A 17,412-nucleotide genomic window follows, 5' to 3' on the forward strand; every position below is an offset into this window, starting at 1 on the left:
ATGTGTATACCATGTGTATTTGATTTAGGCACTGAAGGCCAAAAAATGGCACTGGATGGCCGAGAGCTGGAGTTAAGAAGTATTAGTCTAATGTGGGTCCTGCAAATCAAATCCAAGTCCTCTGGAGCAGCAGCAAAATCTGAGCCAGTGAGCCATCCTCTAGCCCCATACTCACTACTAGTCAAATCTGTGCAGTATGGGAATAAAAACTTACCAGAATTAAAGAGTCGGATCATGCATTCATGAAGCCAGGGATGACTAGAATCAATAGCAAATGCCCGTTTTACTGATTGTAGCATCAAAAGAAACTTTTCTATAAAAACAAAACAAAACAAAACATAATATGTTGATAATTTGATAAAGTAAGCTGTCTTTCCTGGAAGGGCCACGGATCTTAGAAACACAAAAAGTGAATTTGGACTCAATAACATCCTTGGAAGCAAACACTTTCCTTCTAATTGGCTACATATCAGTTATGTTCGTATGCCATTCTTCAAGTGATTCCACAAAACAGAACTTATACGACAGTCTGTGATATAGGAACTAGTATCATATAAACTGAGAAACAAAATTTCAAACCATTTCAGTTCTAGCTTCCTTTTATTAAAACAAAGACATGTCCGATTACTTAGAAAAACTCTTTATCTCCTTTCCTGTGTTCTGTGGCACAAAGTTCCCTTTCCACCTGACTATTCCAATACATCTCTGACTCCTCTGTCACCTCTGGATACATCTACCCAGTCTATGTTTTCTAATTGCGCTACACTATCCCTATTCCCATCTGCTTACCTTTCCCAAGTCTCAGCGGTGCCTCCACCTGTTAAACAGAAACTTACGCTGAGTCTTCTTGATCGTCACCTCTTTGTTGAGACTTCCCTAATTTGGTATCATGCTTCAAAGTTTAAAACCTTAAGTTCTTCTGAAACAATTCCTTTTCCATGGCCCCAAAACTCATAAAACACTAAAATTCCTGCCATGCTCTTTATCATTATCTACTAGATACCACTGCTAGATGTTAAGGCCCTTTTTGAGATTAGAACACAGCTAAGAAGCAAACTGAACAGAGCCCTTCAGTGCCCCTTTAAACAGGGAAACTTTACTGTATCTGGAGACTCCACCTAGAAACATTTTTTTTTTTATTTACAGTTTAGAAACAAGGTCTCACTATGTTTTGGCTGGCCTAGAACTCATGAGCCTATTGCTGAGATTACAGGAGCAGTTGCTACATTGGACTAAGAACTGTATTGACTGAATGATTTTGAATGTGCTTGTGAAGGTCAGAGAATTGTAGAAGTCAGTTTTCTCCTTTTCCTAAATAAATGGGTTCTGGGGTAGGAACTCAACTGTCCAGCCTAGGGGTACCTGATCCTGGCCCTGTAAGATTAATTTTTAAAAAGAACTAGGTTAGCCAAGTATGGTGGTGCACCCTTAAGCCCAGGACTCAAGAAGCAAAGGAGTCATGACTGCTATGAGTTTCAAGCCAGCCCTGGCTCATAGTGAAACCTATCTATCCCCATCTAAAAAAAAGGGTGTTAGTGGTCAAAAATGTAAAAATTACTGATTAAAAAGACTTATTTTCAAAGTTTCAACTGTGAAAAATAAATATAGTTAAGATAAATTTTAACTACTTAAAAAATCTATCAAGAAACAATTGTTATCATTTGATCTATTTCTTCCTAGCCATTTCTGTACTATATATAAATATATTAATATTAATTTACAAATATGTTAATAGCTGGGCATGCTAAGACACACCCATGATCCCAGTCTCCGGAAGCAAAGGCAGGAGGAGAATTGCTGCCAAGTTCAAGTCTAAACTGATCTAAATACTAAGTTCCAGGCCAGCCAGGGTAAACACAGGGATGTGTCTCAATAAACAAATAAACAATCAATTAATACTGTTTTGCATCCCATTTCAAAAATAAAAGTTACATTACAGTCTCTGTATTGTCCATGCGAGCCTTGAACTAATGGGCCACAAATCTCCTCCCTCAACTTCCAAGGAGCTGGGACTACCTCATCCTAGCTTCATGACAACAACTTTTTGATGTAACAGTCCTAGTCTGATCTTATTAATAAACAGCTTCTTTTCACTTCAATTCATACTACCGTAATAAACTTTTCCAATGATCTGAATTACATAAATTCAATACTATGAAACTGTGTGTGTGTCTGTGTATTTGTGTGTACACATTAACATTCAAACTGTGAATGACAAGGCCAATCTCCTGGCCCCTCCAAAAATACTGACACTAACACTGTTGATACTTTTAGTGTTTATAGTGGATAATCTTTCCTTCAGAATCATGAACTATCCATTAAGACCTAGTTCAGAGATTAGTTTCCATTTATGACATCAATTCTGTTTTTAAGATTTATTATTTATTTATTATGTATACAACATTCTGCCTCCATGTATACCCGCACGCCAGAAGAGGGCGCCAGATCTCATTACAGATGGTTGTGAGCCACCATGTGATTGCTGGGAATTGAACTCAGGCTGGAAGAGCAGCCAGTGCTCTTAACCACTTAGCCATCTCTCCAGCCCTATGACATCAATTCATAACAGCTAAAAATTATCTGATATTTAACTGTGTTATCCACTATTCTAAGCTTTACATTTATATTAAAGTATTTTTATTTACAAATTTCTAAATTCTTTCCTCGAATTATACATGGGGTGATTACTATCTTTAACTTAAAGCTAGGTGTGTATCTGCTGTTGGGCTCTGGTTTCTCTAAGAGGACAAATACATCACTCTATTTCTTCATAAACTTCTGTGCATAGCATGCATTTCTATAAGCAATCTATATTGGCATCTGCCAAGAAATGCAACAGTGGTTGGTGACACTAACCCTACAAAATGTAGTGATCAGTTGTAGAAGGGCCACTGTACCCTAATATCCTACCTTTCCTAAAGTAAATCTCAAAGGCAAAAAGATGAGTTTCTATCTTGTTCTTCACCAAATTCTTGAGCGGTGTTAAGAATTTAATAGCTTCTTCCAATGGAGTTTCAACCTAACAAAAAAGAAGACATTATACAAAAGGTAGTAAGATTCTGGAGGAATATGAACTTAAACTCCTGTTTTCTTTTTCCAAAAGTAAAAAAATAGAAAAAAAGCACTTACCAGTTACCCAGATATACACCGTCAAATCTTAACCTCCTATAATCTATACAAAAGCAATTTACAACTTTAGAACTCTTTAATTATTTTTAAAATTTTTATTATTTTTATGTATATTGGTGTTGTCTGCATGTGTCCTGTGCATCACACGTGTGCAATGATCTTAAAGGCCAGAAGAGTCTGAGATGCCCTGATACTGGAGTTCAGAATGCTGTACACCATGAAATGGGTACCAGTCCTCTAGAAGAGCAGTTTTAAAAAGACTGACTAGGTGCTGGAGAGATGGCTCAGTAATTAGAGCACTTGTTGTTCTAGCGGAGGACTCAGAATTGGTTCCCAGCACTCACATGGGTGATGTGGGATATTCTTCTGTATATGCGTTGCTTTTATTGACTAATGAATAAAGCTGCTTTGGCCTATGGCAGGGCAGAATACAGTCAAGCTGGAAGAAGAGAGAGAAGGCGGAGTCAAGAAGACGTCATGAAGCTGCCAAAGGAGATGTAGCCAGAACCTTTCCAGTAAGCCACAACCTCGTGGCAATACACATATTAATAGAAATAGGTTAATTTAAGATATAAGAGCTAGCTAGGAATATGACTAAGCAATGCTGTAATTTATATAATTTGTTTGATTATTCAGGGCATGGGCAGCCAGGAAACCTAAGAGCAGCCTCCATCTACACATGGGAGCTTACAATCATGTGCTAAAACTCCAGATCTATGGGGTCCAACATTCTTTTCTTACCTCTGCTGGCACCAGGCACGCCTGTGGTGCATAGACATACACACAAGAAAAATACTCATACACATAAAATAAAATAAATCTAAAAGAAATAATTTTCTCCTGTAGAAGAAAAATTCAGATTGATGGTTCTTGGAAAGTATAAAGAGAAACATGAGCAGTACATGAAGAATTCATGAATACAGATTACTACCTCATACTAAAGTAGTTTAAACTTTTTGGGAGACAGAAAGATATACTCCTATACAGCATGTCTTATGAAGATTAAAATTCAAAGCAATTTATAAATTTGAAGATTGTATGCTGGGTATGATGGCTCATGCTTGTAATCCTAGCACTTTAGTTTAGGAAGGATTGCCATAAGCTTGAGATAGCCTGAGTGGGAGTGAGCCCCTGCTCAATAAATGAGCTTTCACCAAAACTTCAGATTGGTCAGGTGGTGGTGGTGGCACATCCCTTTAATCCCAGCACTCAGGAGGTAGAGGCAGGCGGATCTCTGTGAGTTTGAGGCCAGTCTGGTCTATAAGAGCTAGTTCCAGGACAGGCTCCAAAGCTACAGAGAGAAACCCTGTCTCAAAAAGACCAAACTTCAGATTTAGCCAAACTTATTAACTAAACCCACACCGTTTTCCATTTCTCGATGGGTAGAATTACTGATGATTTAATGTTTTTTTTCTATGTTATCTTGAGTTGATTAACACTAATTTCTGATACACACACACACACACAGCACTTTTGGCTATTTACCCAGATTTGGCAGCAATTTCTAAAATAGCCTTCAAGTTACAACTAATAATCATGGCTTGATGAAATCTGACCTTGCCACTACCAGATACAGGTGAATGCTACTGTATAAGGGCATCTCTGAGGAAGATAGGGGTCTTAGGTTCCTAGCAGGTAATAATACTATGGAGTGAAGAACAATCTGTGAGAACGGTTCCTTTTACTATGTCCCTCTCAACAATGCATATACAAACACTTGGTTCTGAAACTCTACAACCCTAGTTCTAACAATCAGTAGCCCACATTGTGACAGTGGGCACAAAAAAACAATACTGCAGCCAAGACTCAGGAAACCTTCCAAAGGTGGCCTGGCATAGCAGTTCTGTTTTGCAGAGAGCTCAGAAACCACTGTTCTCTCCCAGTAGTTACAAACTGTAAAAACATTCACTATTCCCATATGAGAGCCAAATTATACTGCTCTTTTTTTTTAAAATATTTATGTATTTATTATGTATACAATATTCTGTCTGGGTGTATACCTACAGGCCAGAAGAGGGCACCAGACCCCATTACAGATGGTTGTGAGCCACCATGTGGTTGCTGGGAATTGAACTCAGGACCTTTGGAAGAGCAGGCAATGCTCTTAACCTCTGAGCCATCTCTCCAGCCCTATACTGCTCTTTCTTATACCGCTACTGCTATGTCTAAGAGAAGGTACTGACTACTTGTCCTATATAATCCTAAATGTATTCTCCAACTCTCCATTTCATATACTAATTATCTTACATAAGGCAGCAAAAAAAAAAAAAGATTTGGATTTCAAGTGATTAGTGACACTAAAACATGCTTATTCTACCCACTTAACACAACGAGTTACACAATTATTACCCCTATAGACTAGGATTCCTATGGTCAAAAGTAAGATAGGCTACTAATCAAAATAACTCAAGTGTTCTTAAGTAGGTAGGTTTGGGCTCAATGGTTAAAATCCACATATCAGAGTCTGGTTTTTAAAAAATAAAGACTTTGAAAAATTTTTTTATCAGATAGGGTCTTTGTTAGGTAGCTAGGAGAGCCTGACTTTCCACAAATTGTCCTCTAACCTCTATAAGCACAGCCACACACACACACACACACACACACACACACACACACACACACACACATCTGCCAAAAGCCTGCCATGCACTCACTCACTTGTGCTAAGCACGACAATGAAATACCTTGGCCAGTTTCTCTGGGATAAGTTCTTCTTTGGGGCCTCCAATTTCCTCATCGTCATCATCCTTTTTCTTTTTCTGATTTCTCTGCTGCTTTTCTTTCTCTGCATTTTTTTTCTCTTCTTCTATCTGAGCTTTCTTTTGGGCTCTTCTTTGTTTATTACGTAGTTTCTTTAACTCTTTGTCAGACATGTTTGCTGTAGGAAATAGTGTTAATAGAATTATAAACATATTAGCCAAGTAAGTCATTGCAACTACCGTAGACACTTTCAAAATGTTATGTGATGGATGTGGGTGTGTGGTGGTTTAAATAATAATGGCGCCCACAGGCACATACAATTGAATGCTTAGTCATCAGAGTGGCACATGTGAGAAGGATTAGAGAGTAAGGCCATGTTGAAGGGGTGGGGGTATTTTTGAGGTTTCAAATCCCCATGCCAGGACTAGTGCCCCTCCCCCCTCTTTCTTTCTCTCTCTGCTTGCTTCCCAAGAATCAGGATATAGCTCTCAACTATTCCACTACCAGGCCTGCCATGCCTACCAACATACTCCCCACCATGATGGTAATAAACTGAAATTGGAAGCAAGCTCCCTTAAATGTTTCTTTTATAATACTTATCTTGGTCAGTGTATTTTACTGGGGAGTAATGTCCAGCTGACCAGGTACCAGAGAGAAAGCAAGAAACCTCTCCTAGCCATGAAACCCCACTGAGCCATACCTGGCCTAGCTCTGAAATTAGCATCCAGCCTTTAATCCATCATTTGTTGCCCTATGGAAATCTTGTCTGAGAGTTTCCCAAGGATACAAAGCTAATGCAAACCTTGGTTAAGAGAAAATCCATAAAATTGTGGCTCCTCATCAATCAGGTATTTGCACATGGCACTGTACTTTTGGAAGCTTCATTCAGTTTGTTTTGAGATATGGAAATCTGTAGATGGAGCGGTGGGGCTGCATCCCGCCACCTGGCTAGCTTTACACCCGGAAATAATTACATAGAAACTGTATTCTTTTAAACACTGCCTGGCCCATTAGTTTCAGCCTCTTATTGGCTAATTTTCACATCTTGCTTTAACCCATATTTAATAATCTGTGTAGCACCACGAGGTGGTCACTTATGGGGAGAGATCTTAACTTGTGTCTGTCTTGGAGAGGAGAAGCATGGTGACTGACTATAGCGACTGCCTGAAGCGTCTGCCTTCTCTCTCCCAGAATTCTGTTCTGTCTACTCCGCCTACCTAATATTCTCCTATTAAAGGGCCAAGGCAGTTTCTTTATTAACCAATGAAAGTAACACATAGACAGATGATTCTCCTCCATTAGAAATCTACTAGCTAAAGTGTAAACACAGGGAAAAATAAAAAAAGCTTCAGTTCACAGAGCCCCCTGCAGAAGCAGAGACTTTGAGTCTTCATTTCACACACCTGCCTGAACCCACACACCAGCACCACGTTACTCGACACATTTCACAGCAATAAAACAATGACTAAGACAGGATGTATTGTCTGTTATGTGTATTATGTGTATAACTGGTGCCCTTAGAGGTCAGAAGAGAGCATTGTAGCCCCTAAAACAGGAGTGGGCATAGGAACCAATCTCTTTTGCAGGAGTAGCAAGTGTTCTTAACTGCTGAGCTATCTCACCAGGCTCTAATTTTTACCCCACAAGACTTTAGTAACTTAACTATTTAAAGTATATATATGTAGAGGGATTGGGTGCATATAAAGGCCAAAAGACAATATCAGACACCCTGGAGTCAGGGTGTGAGCCACCCAACATGGGTGCTGGGAACCAAACTTGAATCCTCTCCAAGAACAGCACATGATCTTAACCACTCCCTGATCCTAATTGTTTTTTATTTATTGTAAGCCAACTTTATTTTGTGTATAGTAATATTATTCACATATTAAATAACACTCTAAGACAATGTTCTGACATAATTTTTTCAGGTTTTGTTTAGTTTTTTGGGTTTTTTTTTTTTTTTTTTTTGACCAGAACATAGTGGCACATGCCTGTAATTCTAACACTTGGACAGTAGAAGCAGCAAGCAATCTTTATAAATTCAAGACTAGCCTGGTCTAGACAGTGAGTCAGGCTAGCAAGGGTATTAGAGTAAGACCCCCAAGTAAAGAAAAGAGAGAAAAATAGGAAGGAAGAGGTGGAAAGAGAAAAAAGAAGCCTTGAGGAAGAGCAGGCTAAAGTGAAGAAAGTGGGAAACATCAATAGTGAAACAAAACATATCAAATAAACTAAGAGACCTAGCTAAAGTGATTTTCTAATCAAAGCACTGAGTGTAACACCTACTTCTTGCTGTAACAAAAATGCAAGAGAAAGAATCTAAAGTAACAAGGAGCTGAAACAAAAGCAAATGTCGACATTAAAATCCAGAACACAGAGACCATTCACAGTGAAGAAAACAACAAGAAGGAGATGCTAAAGTGGTAAAGCTATAGGTGGACTCTAGTAACAAAATACAGAAATGGCCACCAAGTTCTCAATGGAATTGTATAGGCAGAATCACATTGAATTTGGACTGAAAAGAAAAGAAACCATGTTTTTAAAAAAAAGAGAGAGAGAAAGAACTTTAGACTCTCATTTTGCGTGTGTTTGTTTTTCCAAGACAGAGTTTCTCTGATTAGCTTTGGCTGTCCTGGAACTTGCTCATATTACAGGCTGGTTTCAAACTCAAGAGTCAGCTGTCTGTCTCCCAAGTGCTGGGATTAAAGGTGTGTGCCACCACCCACTGTCCAGCTAGACTCCTATTTTCACTAGCAGAAGTGAAATCATTCCATTGCAAATAAATGCTCTTATGTTTATGTTGTTGTTTTGTTTTTTCCTTTTCTCCAGACAGTCTCCCTTTGCAGCCTATTTAGTGAGTTCCAGAATAGCCAGGAATACTGAGTATTATAAAATCCTATCTCAAAAGAAAAAACAATAAAAAATTATGTTGATATGTGTAGACTTTGTTATGCCCAAATCCGTGAAGTCCCCCAAAAATCAACAAGGAGACCAAGTCCCATACATAAAAGCCAAGAGCCTTTATTTTATACAAGTTTGCAAACTCGGTCTTTCCGTGTCACACAGGAAAACCCTGTCTCGAAAAGACAAAACAACTTTTTTTTTTTCTCTTAATGACAGGTTTTCATTCTATGGCCCAGACTGACCACAACTTTCTTGGATTACAGGTGTGAACCATTTTTCCTGAGAAATTTTTCTAGTTTAATTCTAAGATGTATTTTAATGTTCAAAAAAAGGTCTATCTTTTACTGGGTTAATTACAAATTACTACTAAAGAAGCAGCAAGAGAGGTAGCTCAGTGGGTAAGGACACTTGCTGCCACGTCTTACAACCTACGTTAGATTCTTGGAACTCACATGGCGGAAAGACAGAACTGATGCACGCACAAACGCATGCATGCATCAAATAAATCTAACTAGATTTTCTTTTTAAAGGAGTACCAAGTTATACTAATGAGTCAACACTAATGGAGTTTGCACACTATTTATATGGCTAGAAATTATGGTATTATAGTTAGCTGAGTAAATATGATATTAAATGTGAAACTTAGGTAATTCAACCTCATTAGATAAACATCTAATTGCAAATTAAGCTTCTGGCTGGGAAAGTAACTCAGTAATAGAATACCTAGTAAGGAAAAAGCACTGGATTGGATCCTTAGTCGCCACTGAAACAAAACTCTCGAATCAAAACCAAACACCAAATGTCTAATTTATTTTGGAAATATAAAGTGGTATTTTCCTTAGACAAATTTACAAAATACCCATCATTTTTTAGTCTTGGATAACAACCTCCCACCAAGATATTCAATAAAATTGATGGGGGTGGGGGAAACTACATTATTCACAAACATAAGTACCTACAAACACAAGTAGCAATAATGATAAATCTTTGAATGTTATACCTGTATCAGCCTCGTGCTCTTTATTCTCATCTGTAAGAGGGTTGTCATGAAGCTTCAAATAGATCTCAATAGCAATTCTTGCTGCTTTGAAGTAAAATGGATGCTGCCGAAGTACATCTTCTAGTTTTAATAAGTCCACATATGATCTAAGGGTAATCTTCCTCATACAGTATGTATGAAAATCAAACTGGTCATCGGTGATTTCTATAAAATGCTAACAAAATTATCTTTTTATTATCATACTGGAGTATAACATTGTCTAAGAAAACAATAAAAGCAAAACCTTGGAACTACCTATTTCAATAGAATTAAAAATTAATAAAAATAAGAAAGTTAGTCATTTGATACAGTTCGCATATAAAAACATATACTTGGCAGGGGTTGGAAAAATAATTCAGTGGTTAAGAATACTGGCTGCTCTTGCAGAGGACCCAGATTCAATTCCCAACAGGCATATGGCAGCTCATAATTGTCTGTAAACCCAGTTCCAGACGCTCCAACTCCCTCACACAGACATACATGCAGACCAAACGCCAATGAACATAAAATGAAAAATAAGAAAATGATTTTTAAAATTACAGTTGGCTACCACCTAGCAAAGAACATACTAGAGGAACTGAATAATTTAATGAAAGGGGATAATAATGCTTTAACTAGGTTCTTTCTTCCTTAATTATACTAAAGTGAAACCATTCTGACAAACTGCCCGCTAACTAGTATATATAATGATGCTAGTTGGCACATATACTATAGTGGTATTATTTAGAAAACTTATAGCAGGGATTACAGCACATAGTATCAGTAATTTGTTGAGGCTCTAATTCTGAACTCTATTTATGTAGCTTGCTGCTTGTACATAAATAAAAATCAAGCAGCCAATAAGTCAAGAAATCAGCAACCTCACAGTTCAACCAAGCACTGATAAGTTTAAAAGATCAAATCTTTATCAAGAGTAGATGGTATGAATTAAAAACACAATGAACAGGACTGGGAAATCAATGAGTTTTTATGTATTAGGGAATAAGCAGAAGCAATTCAAACGTTCAAACTGCATTAAAACCATCATCATGACACAAGTTTCCTAAACTCTTTGGAAAGGATTCTTAAATAAAAGATAATACAAAGGATGGCTAGAAATACAGTGCATAATATTTTCATTTTTAAAACCTGAAATATGGTATTAGTCATTCTAAAATCACATGCTGTGAATTATAAATGTGGGGGAGTGGTATATGAAAGGCTTCAAGATCTAACCAAACAAAAGGAGAGGCTCACACATGTAAAATACTTACTCTCTCAATTTCATGACATTTCTTAAGTGCTTCACCAAACTTGTTCATTGCTTTGTATGCCTGGGCACACTCTGTCTGGAACCACATGCACTGCATTTCATTCAGGTTCTCTACTGCTGATGTTCCTTCCTGATGAAAATCACATAGTGATTCCAGACAATCCCCACCAAATACATCACGTTATCATAATATTTAAAAAGGAATAATGGCCAACTGATCAAATTTCTGAAATAATTTTCTGAGTCAGGGTTTCTCTGTGTAACAGTCCTGCCATCACTAGAACTCACTCTGTAGACCAGGCTGGCCCCAAATTCAGAGATCTGCCTGCCTCTGCCTCCTGAGTGCCAGGATTAAAGTTGTGTGCCACTACCACCTGGCTTGAGTTCTCTTTCTATGCATTAGAGGTGATAATTTGGCAAGTGATGAACATAATAATAACATTATACAGCAGATAAGTAATGAAATATTAGGCCCATCCCCCACCCCTAAGACTTTCTCAACATTAATCACTATGAGCCAGTTTTTTTTTGTTTGGTTTGGTTTTTCAAGACAGGGCTTTACTTTGTTAACTCTGGCTGTCCTGAACCTCACTCGCAGGACAGTATGGCCTCAAACTCAAGAGATCCATCTGCCTCAGCCTCCTGAGTGCTGGGACTAAAGGCATCTGGCTTTTTTCTTTTGGCTCTTTAACAAAGTGTTCCTCTGAATAACCTTGACTGTCTTAGAACTCCCTTTGTAGACTAGATTGGCCTCAAACTCAGAGATCTGCATATCTCTGCCTCCAGAATGCTGGGCCTAAAGGTTTATGTAACCACAACCAGCTACAAACCAGTTTTAAAACTAATTTGGACGGGTAGTGATGGCGCACGCCTTTAATCCCAGCACTCGGGAGGCAGAGGCAGGCGGATCTCTGTGATTTCGAAGCCAGCATGGTCTACAAGAGCAAGTTCCAGGACAGGCTCCAAAGCTATAGAGAAACCCTGTTTCTAAAAACAAAACAAAACAAAAAAACCAAAAAGGAAATATTTTATCTAACGTATCTATTCTTTCTCTAATACGGTAATTTAATATCTGGAAAACTGTGAAACTGACAACAAACTTTGGGGGCTGGAAAAGTGGCTCAGTCGGCTAAGAGAGTTGAGTGCTCCTCCAGACCATCTCTGACTCCAGTTCAAGGCAATGCAACGCCCACTGCTGGCCTCAGTGAGCACCAGGCGAGCACATGGCTCACAGATACACAGGCTGGTACTGACTTTGGAAGAGAGAAAAGTAAAAGTACAAAGTCAACTATGTCCTGCTTAAGTTCCAGAACATTAGTCATACAAACCCTTGTAAACTTGGAGCACATTTCTTCAGCTTCTTTAATCAGATTGGCTTTTAACATGTATTTTGCACACTTGGAATTAATAAATCTGTCTGCTGTGTCCAGGGCCTGGGCTTCATCCATCCACCTGGCAGCTTCTTTAATATTCCCAGCATGCTTGAAAGTACAAAAACAAAATTAACCAGTAAATATGATAATTTTATTGGGTTAAGAAGTTTGCGACCTATAAATAATTAAAATAAACAAATGAAAGTAAAGACAGGCATTCTTCTGACTCAAGACCTGGATTTGGATCCCAGCACCCATGTAAAAAAGACAGTTGTGGTAGCTTGAATCTCTAATCCTATTTCTGGAAGAGATCAAGACAGCAAGATTCCTGGACATCACCAGCCAGTTAGCCTCGCAGAACAGGCAAGCCCCAGGTCAGAAAGAAATTAATGGACATCCCCTACTATTCTAATCATAACTCATTTATCTAATACTCTGGTAAAGCCACAAAACTGAGTAAAACTTGACTTTAAAACATTTGGGTTAGGGGGCTGGAGAGATGGCTCAGAGGTTAAGAGCACTGACTGCTCTTCCAGAGGTCCTGAGTTCAATTCCCAGCAACCACATGGTGGCTTACAGCCACCTATAATGAGATCTGGTGCCCTCTTCTGGCATGCAAGCATACATGGAAGGAATGTTGTTGTATACATAATAAATAAATAAATCTTTAAAAAAAAAAAAAACATTTGGGTTAGGTAGCAAACAAGATGGCTCACTCAGTAGGTAAACAGAAACTGCCCCCAAGCCTGTTCAAACCTTTCTACCCATATGATAGAAACAGAAAACTTGCTTAAGTTGTCCTCTGACATACACACATGTGCCACATCCATCAAAATGAATAAATATAATTTTAGAAATGTTTTTAAAGTTCTGGGACAAAGAAGAGTGGTGTGTACACTGGTAATCCCAGTATTTAGGAGGCTGAGGCAGAAGTCCCACTTTTGAGGGCAGCCTAGACTACAAAGACCAAGCTTCAAAGAAAATAAATGCAGTAATAAAAACCCTTGCAGGTGGATGCAAGTTAGTGTTAATGTTATATAGTATGTATGAAGCTTTTGATTCAGTACAGTAAAGAGGGATTGCTTTGAAATACTATTTAATTCCACTGTTTTCTTAATAAATATATTACTGGTTTACAATAACATCTTTAAAATGTCTGATTACTGGATATACTGGGAAATAAGATAAAGAGGCAACTTTAAGATGTCAGCGCATGTAACAGGAGATCCATAGCTCAGGAACTGAGTCAAGAAATGGTAACATGTACATTCAAAATAAATTTCATCATATTCAAAATAAATTAACATCAGATGCTTACATGTGAACATATTTAACTGTTAGCAGAAACGTTACAGTGATAATGTGAGCTCGAGTCTGAGTGTGCATGTTTGCATGTACATACACACTCTTATGTATTGTTTGTATAGTTAGACCAATGACGAAATAAACATAACCATGACAATTCCAAGAACAAACCAGCCTGATAGTTCTCACAGAATGATATTTTTACTTATTCTATCTAGAAGCTGTAAAATAACAAAAATTATGACCTTACAAAAACAGGGGAAGTAAAGGTTTTTACCTTATAGATTTTAGCTTTTACAAGAAAGAGTTCTATCAATGTTGGCGTACTTTCAATAGCAGTATTTATGTATTCCAGAGCAATAGATGGCTGACCAATTTTATCATAATGCTGCGCCAAATAGTACTGGACCCAAAGTAACGTGGTTGGGGGCTCCTCCTTTCCATCATCTTGAAAGGGAAAAATGAAAGAAAATCAAGATTAGCTATCGCAAACATTAAGAGAATATCCACTCCGCTATATTGGTCCCTCCATTGATAAGGAAAGTAATTTTAAAGTAGCTTATGTATGTATCTAGATATAATCTACAGCTAAGCACATTATAATCTACCAAAGCATGTTTTCTATTCTGTATCTTAAGCACTTCTTAGCATAATACCTTGCACATAGTAAGATTTTAAAAAGAAAAGTGTAACTGCCTAATTAAGTTTCTAAGTAATACACTAACCCACATATGTATTTGATGACGTGGACATTTTTATTTTTGGTGACATTTTCAGGTCTTAATATTATGCTGAATATGTAAAAATTACTATAAAAACTGAATAAAAGCTATTTCCAAAGAAAGACAAAATATTTCTTCTGTATGTTAGTACAAGATGTAATTTTTAAAGATGTGATTTTAATATAAGAATATGTGAAAGTTAAACATAGAATTCACACACCAAAAATTCTGTAAATATAAATTTCTATAACCTGAAAACTGTAATTGATTTAAAACTCTATATGCTTATTATTTTCCTAATAAAAATAGAGTGGCTCAGTGGAAAATAATAGGAGTGGAACTCACCAACTCCCCATCTGATAGATCTGCAACACAAGTGCTGCATATTCGTGGGCATGTCATTGAGCCTCTTCCACATTTGTAAAATATGTAGAAAAATGCTGATAACCAAAGGAATATCATGACAATTAACCAATGAAACCATGGTATGCCTTTTTAAAAGTACTGTTAAAATTTAATCTGAGACCTAGAAACAATGGCCAGCTTACTAGCAATGTGCACCCCAGGTCCCACGGTGGGCTATTCCACTACTGAAGCCAGAACTCTGTGGGAAAAATGATTCCAGATCTTCAGTGGAAATGCACAGGGTTAAGTGCTCAAGCTCTTGTCAGTGACTAAGTTATCACCTACCACCACAGCACTTGAAAGATGGAATCACGTATAATTAAATAAATAAATACCAGGCATGCCTATATATAAGTTATTTTCTTTTAAACATCTATTATACTTATTTGTTGAGAGTGCGTATGTCTGGGTGTGTGCCTGCTCCGCTGCACATGTAGAGGCCAGAGGACAACTTACTCAAGTAAGTGCAGTACTGTTACCATGTGCAATCCGAGACTAAACTCAGAAATCACCAGGTCCTAAACTCATATTTTTTAAAATAAAACTACTTGCCAAGTTTGAGGATGCAAAGAACCAGTGTAACCTTTTGAAAACTGGTAAAGAACCAAAGTACAGCATAAGAGAAAAAAAATTGTTTTTCTCCATACAAGATGAAACTTTTGGAAATCAAGTAATAAGTGAAATAAAATTTAGCTTTTAAAATAACAGTATTTGCCTACTGATAGAAGAAAATCATTTTGGCTTACTCAGCTTAGAAAGGGGGGAGAGACATAGAAGGAAAGGTAGAGAAGGGGAGATCCAAATAATCAACCTTCATCAAACAATTAGCTAGAGACTGTCTATTAGAGAGTTCTGGAGCAACAGACATGTTTCTCTACCTGCCCCTATTGGGCAGAAGACATTAGCTGTATACATGTGCTACTGACCAGCATTTGATCTGTACTGTAACTAAAGAATTAGATGAGCGATTTCAAGCTGTGGGTCACTACCCCTTTGGGGGGTCAAATGATCCTTTCACAAGGGTTGCCTAAGACCTTTAAGAAACAGAGATATTTAATTATAACTCATAACAGTAGCATAATTACAGTTACAAAGTAGCATCAAAATATTTTTAAGGACTGATCAGGATCACTACAACAGAGGCATTGTATTAAAGGATCACAGCATTAGGAAGGTTGAGAACTAATGAACCAGACTTTCTATGTGGCCAATGGTAAGCAGAAGACAATCCACTTCTACACCGAACTACCAATTTAAAAAAAAATTCTAAGGGCAGAAATATATATATAATAATATATTCATCAAAATCTAGGCTAAGAAAATTCATTCTCCAGTAAAAAAAAAATCACAGGTTCAAGAGATGATAAAAAAAAGCATGAATTAACAGAGACATAAAAGACAACAACCAAATTTAAGAATTACTTAGGTCTTCAAACAAACAAAAGGAAAGGGTTGGGTGTGGTATAATTCAAGCACTTGGGAGACTAAAGAAGGAATATTGCTGAGCTGGCTCTTTTATGTCACCCTGACACAAACTGCATGATTTGGGAAGAGGAAGCCTCAAGTGAGAAAATACCTCCACCAGACTGGCCTGCAGACAGTCCTGTAGTGCATCTTTTAAATTAGTGACCAATGTGGGAGGGCCCAGTCCACTGTCAGTGTTCCTACCCCCAGGAAGGTGGTGCAGTAGTACGTAAGAGATCAGGCTGAGCCTTAGGAAGCAGGCCAGTATGCAGCCCTGCTCCATGACCTCTGTTCCAGTTCCTGCCTCCAAGCTATTTGCTACCCTACTCCTTCTTGACTTCCCTCAGTAATGGTGTTTGACCTGGGAGTTATAAACTACAACAAACCCTTCTCTCCACAAGTTACTTTTAGTCATGGTGCTTATCACAGCCAGAAAAATCCTAAGACAACTGTAATGGGTTCTAAAATATCTTGGATTATAAAGACCCTATCTCATAAATCTGGAAGAAAGAAACGGAAAAAAAAGAAAGGGAAGAAGAAAGGAAGAAGGGATTAAATTAGAAGGGAGGGAAAGACAGAACGTAAGACAACTGAAAATATGATGGTAAACTGGTGATTAAGAATTAAAGACATATTTACTTTGTGTGCATGTACACTTATTTGTGTGTGACCCAATGCACAAGTATATGGAGGACAAAGGACAGTACTGTGTCATTTCTAATTTGCAAAACACCTTGTTTTTAAGATAGGATCTCTCACTGAGACCCAAGTCTTGTAAATTAGGGTAGGCATGCTATCCAGCAAATCCTTCCCAGCACGGGAACATAAACACATGCCACCAGGCCTTGCCTTTTTTTTTTTTTTTAAATATGAGCATTGAAATCTAGCTGGGGGTGGGGGGAGTCCTTACACTTGCCAACAAATACTTAATGGACTGAGCTATCTCTGTATTCAGGAAAGTACTAATTTGTAAAGATAATGATGATATCATCCAGGTTTGTTTGTGATTTTTTTTGGAGGGGGGGGGGCATGGAATATTTAAGGTTGAACTCCATGGCCTGGTAAGTCACATCAAGCAAATACTCTACAACTGAGTTGTATCAGCAGCCCTCTTTTTCCTTC

At 37.8% G+C, this 17,412-nt stretch overlaps 1 protein-coding gene across 1 annotated transcript in view; it reads right to left on the reverse strand.

Moving 5' to 3' along the window:
* Positions 1-17,412, reverse strand: part of Naa15 (N-alpha-acetyltransferase 15, NatA auxiliary subunit) — a 67,644-nt gene that overhangs the window by 6,676 nt on the left and 43,556 nt on the right. The window contains exons 11-17 of the mRNA XM_038347493.2: positions 13,977-14,146; positions 12,350-12,502; positions 11,023-11,151; positions 9,731-9,944; positions 5,814-6,007; positions 2,911-3,019; positions 215-313 (exon numbers count right to left, since the gene is read on the reverse strand). Coding sequence (XP_038203421.1) covers positions 215-313; positions 2,911-3,019; positions 5,814-6,007; positions 9,731-9,944; positions 11,023-11,151; positions 12,350-12,502; positions 13,977-14,146 — 1,068 coding nt within the window. The remainder of the gene's footprint in view (positions 1-214; positions 314-2,910; positions 3,020-5,813; positions 6,008-9,730; positions 9,945-11,022; positions 11,152-12,349; positions 12,503-13,976; positions 14,147-17,412) is intronic.

The sequence above is a fragment of the Arvicola amphibius genome, chromosome 11, assembly GCF_903992535.2.
Source record: "Arvicola amphibius chromosome 11, mArvAmp1.2, whole genome shotgun sequence".
NCBI lineage: Eukaryota > Metazoa > Chordata > Mammalia > Rodentia > Cricetidae > Arvicola > Arvicola amphibius.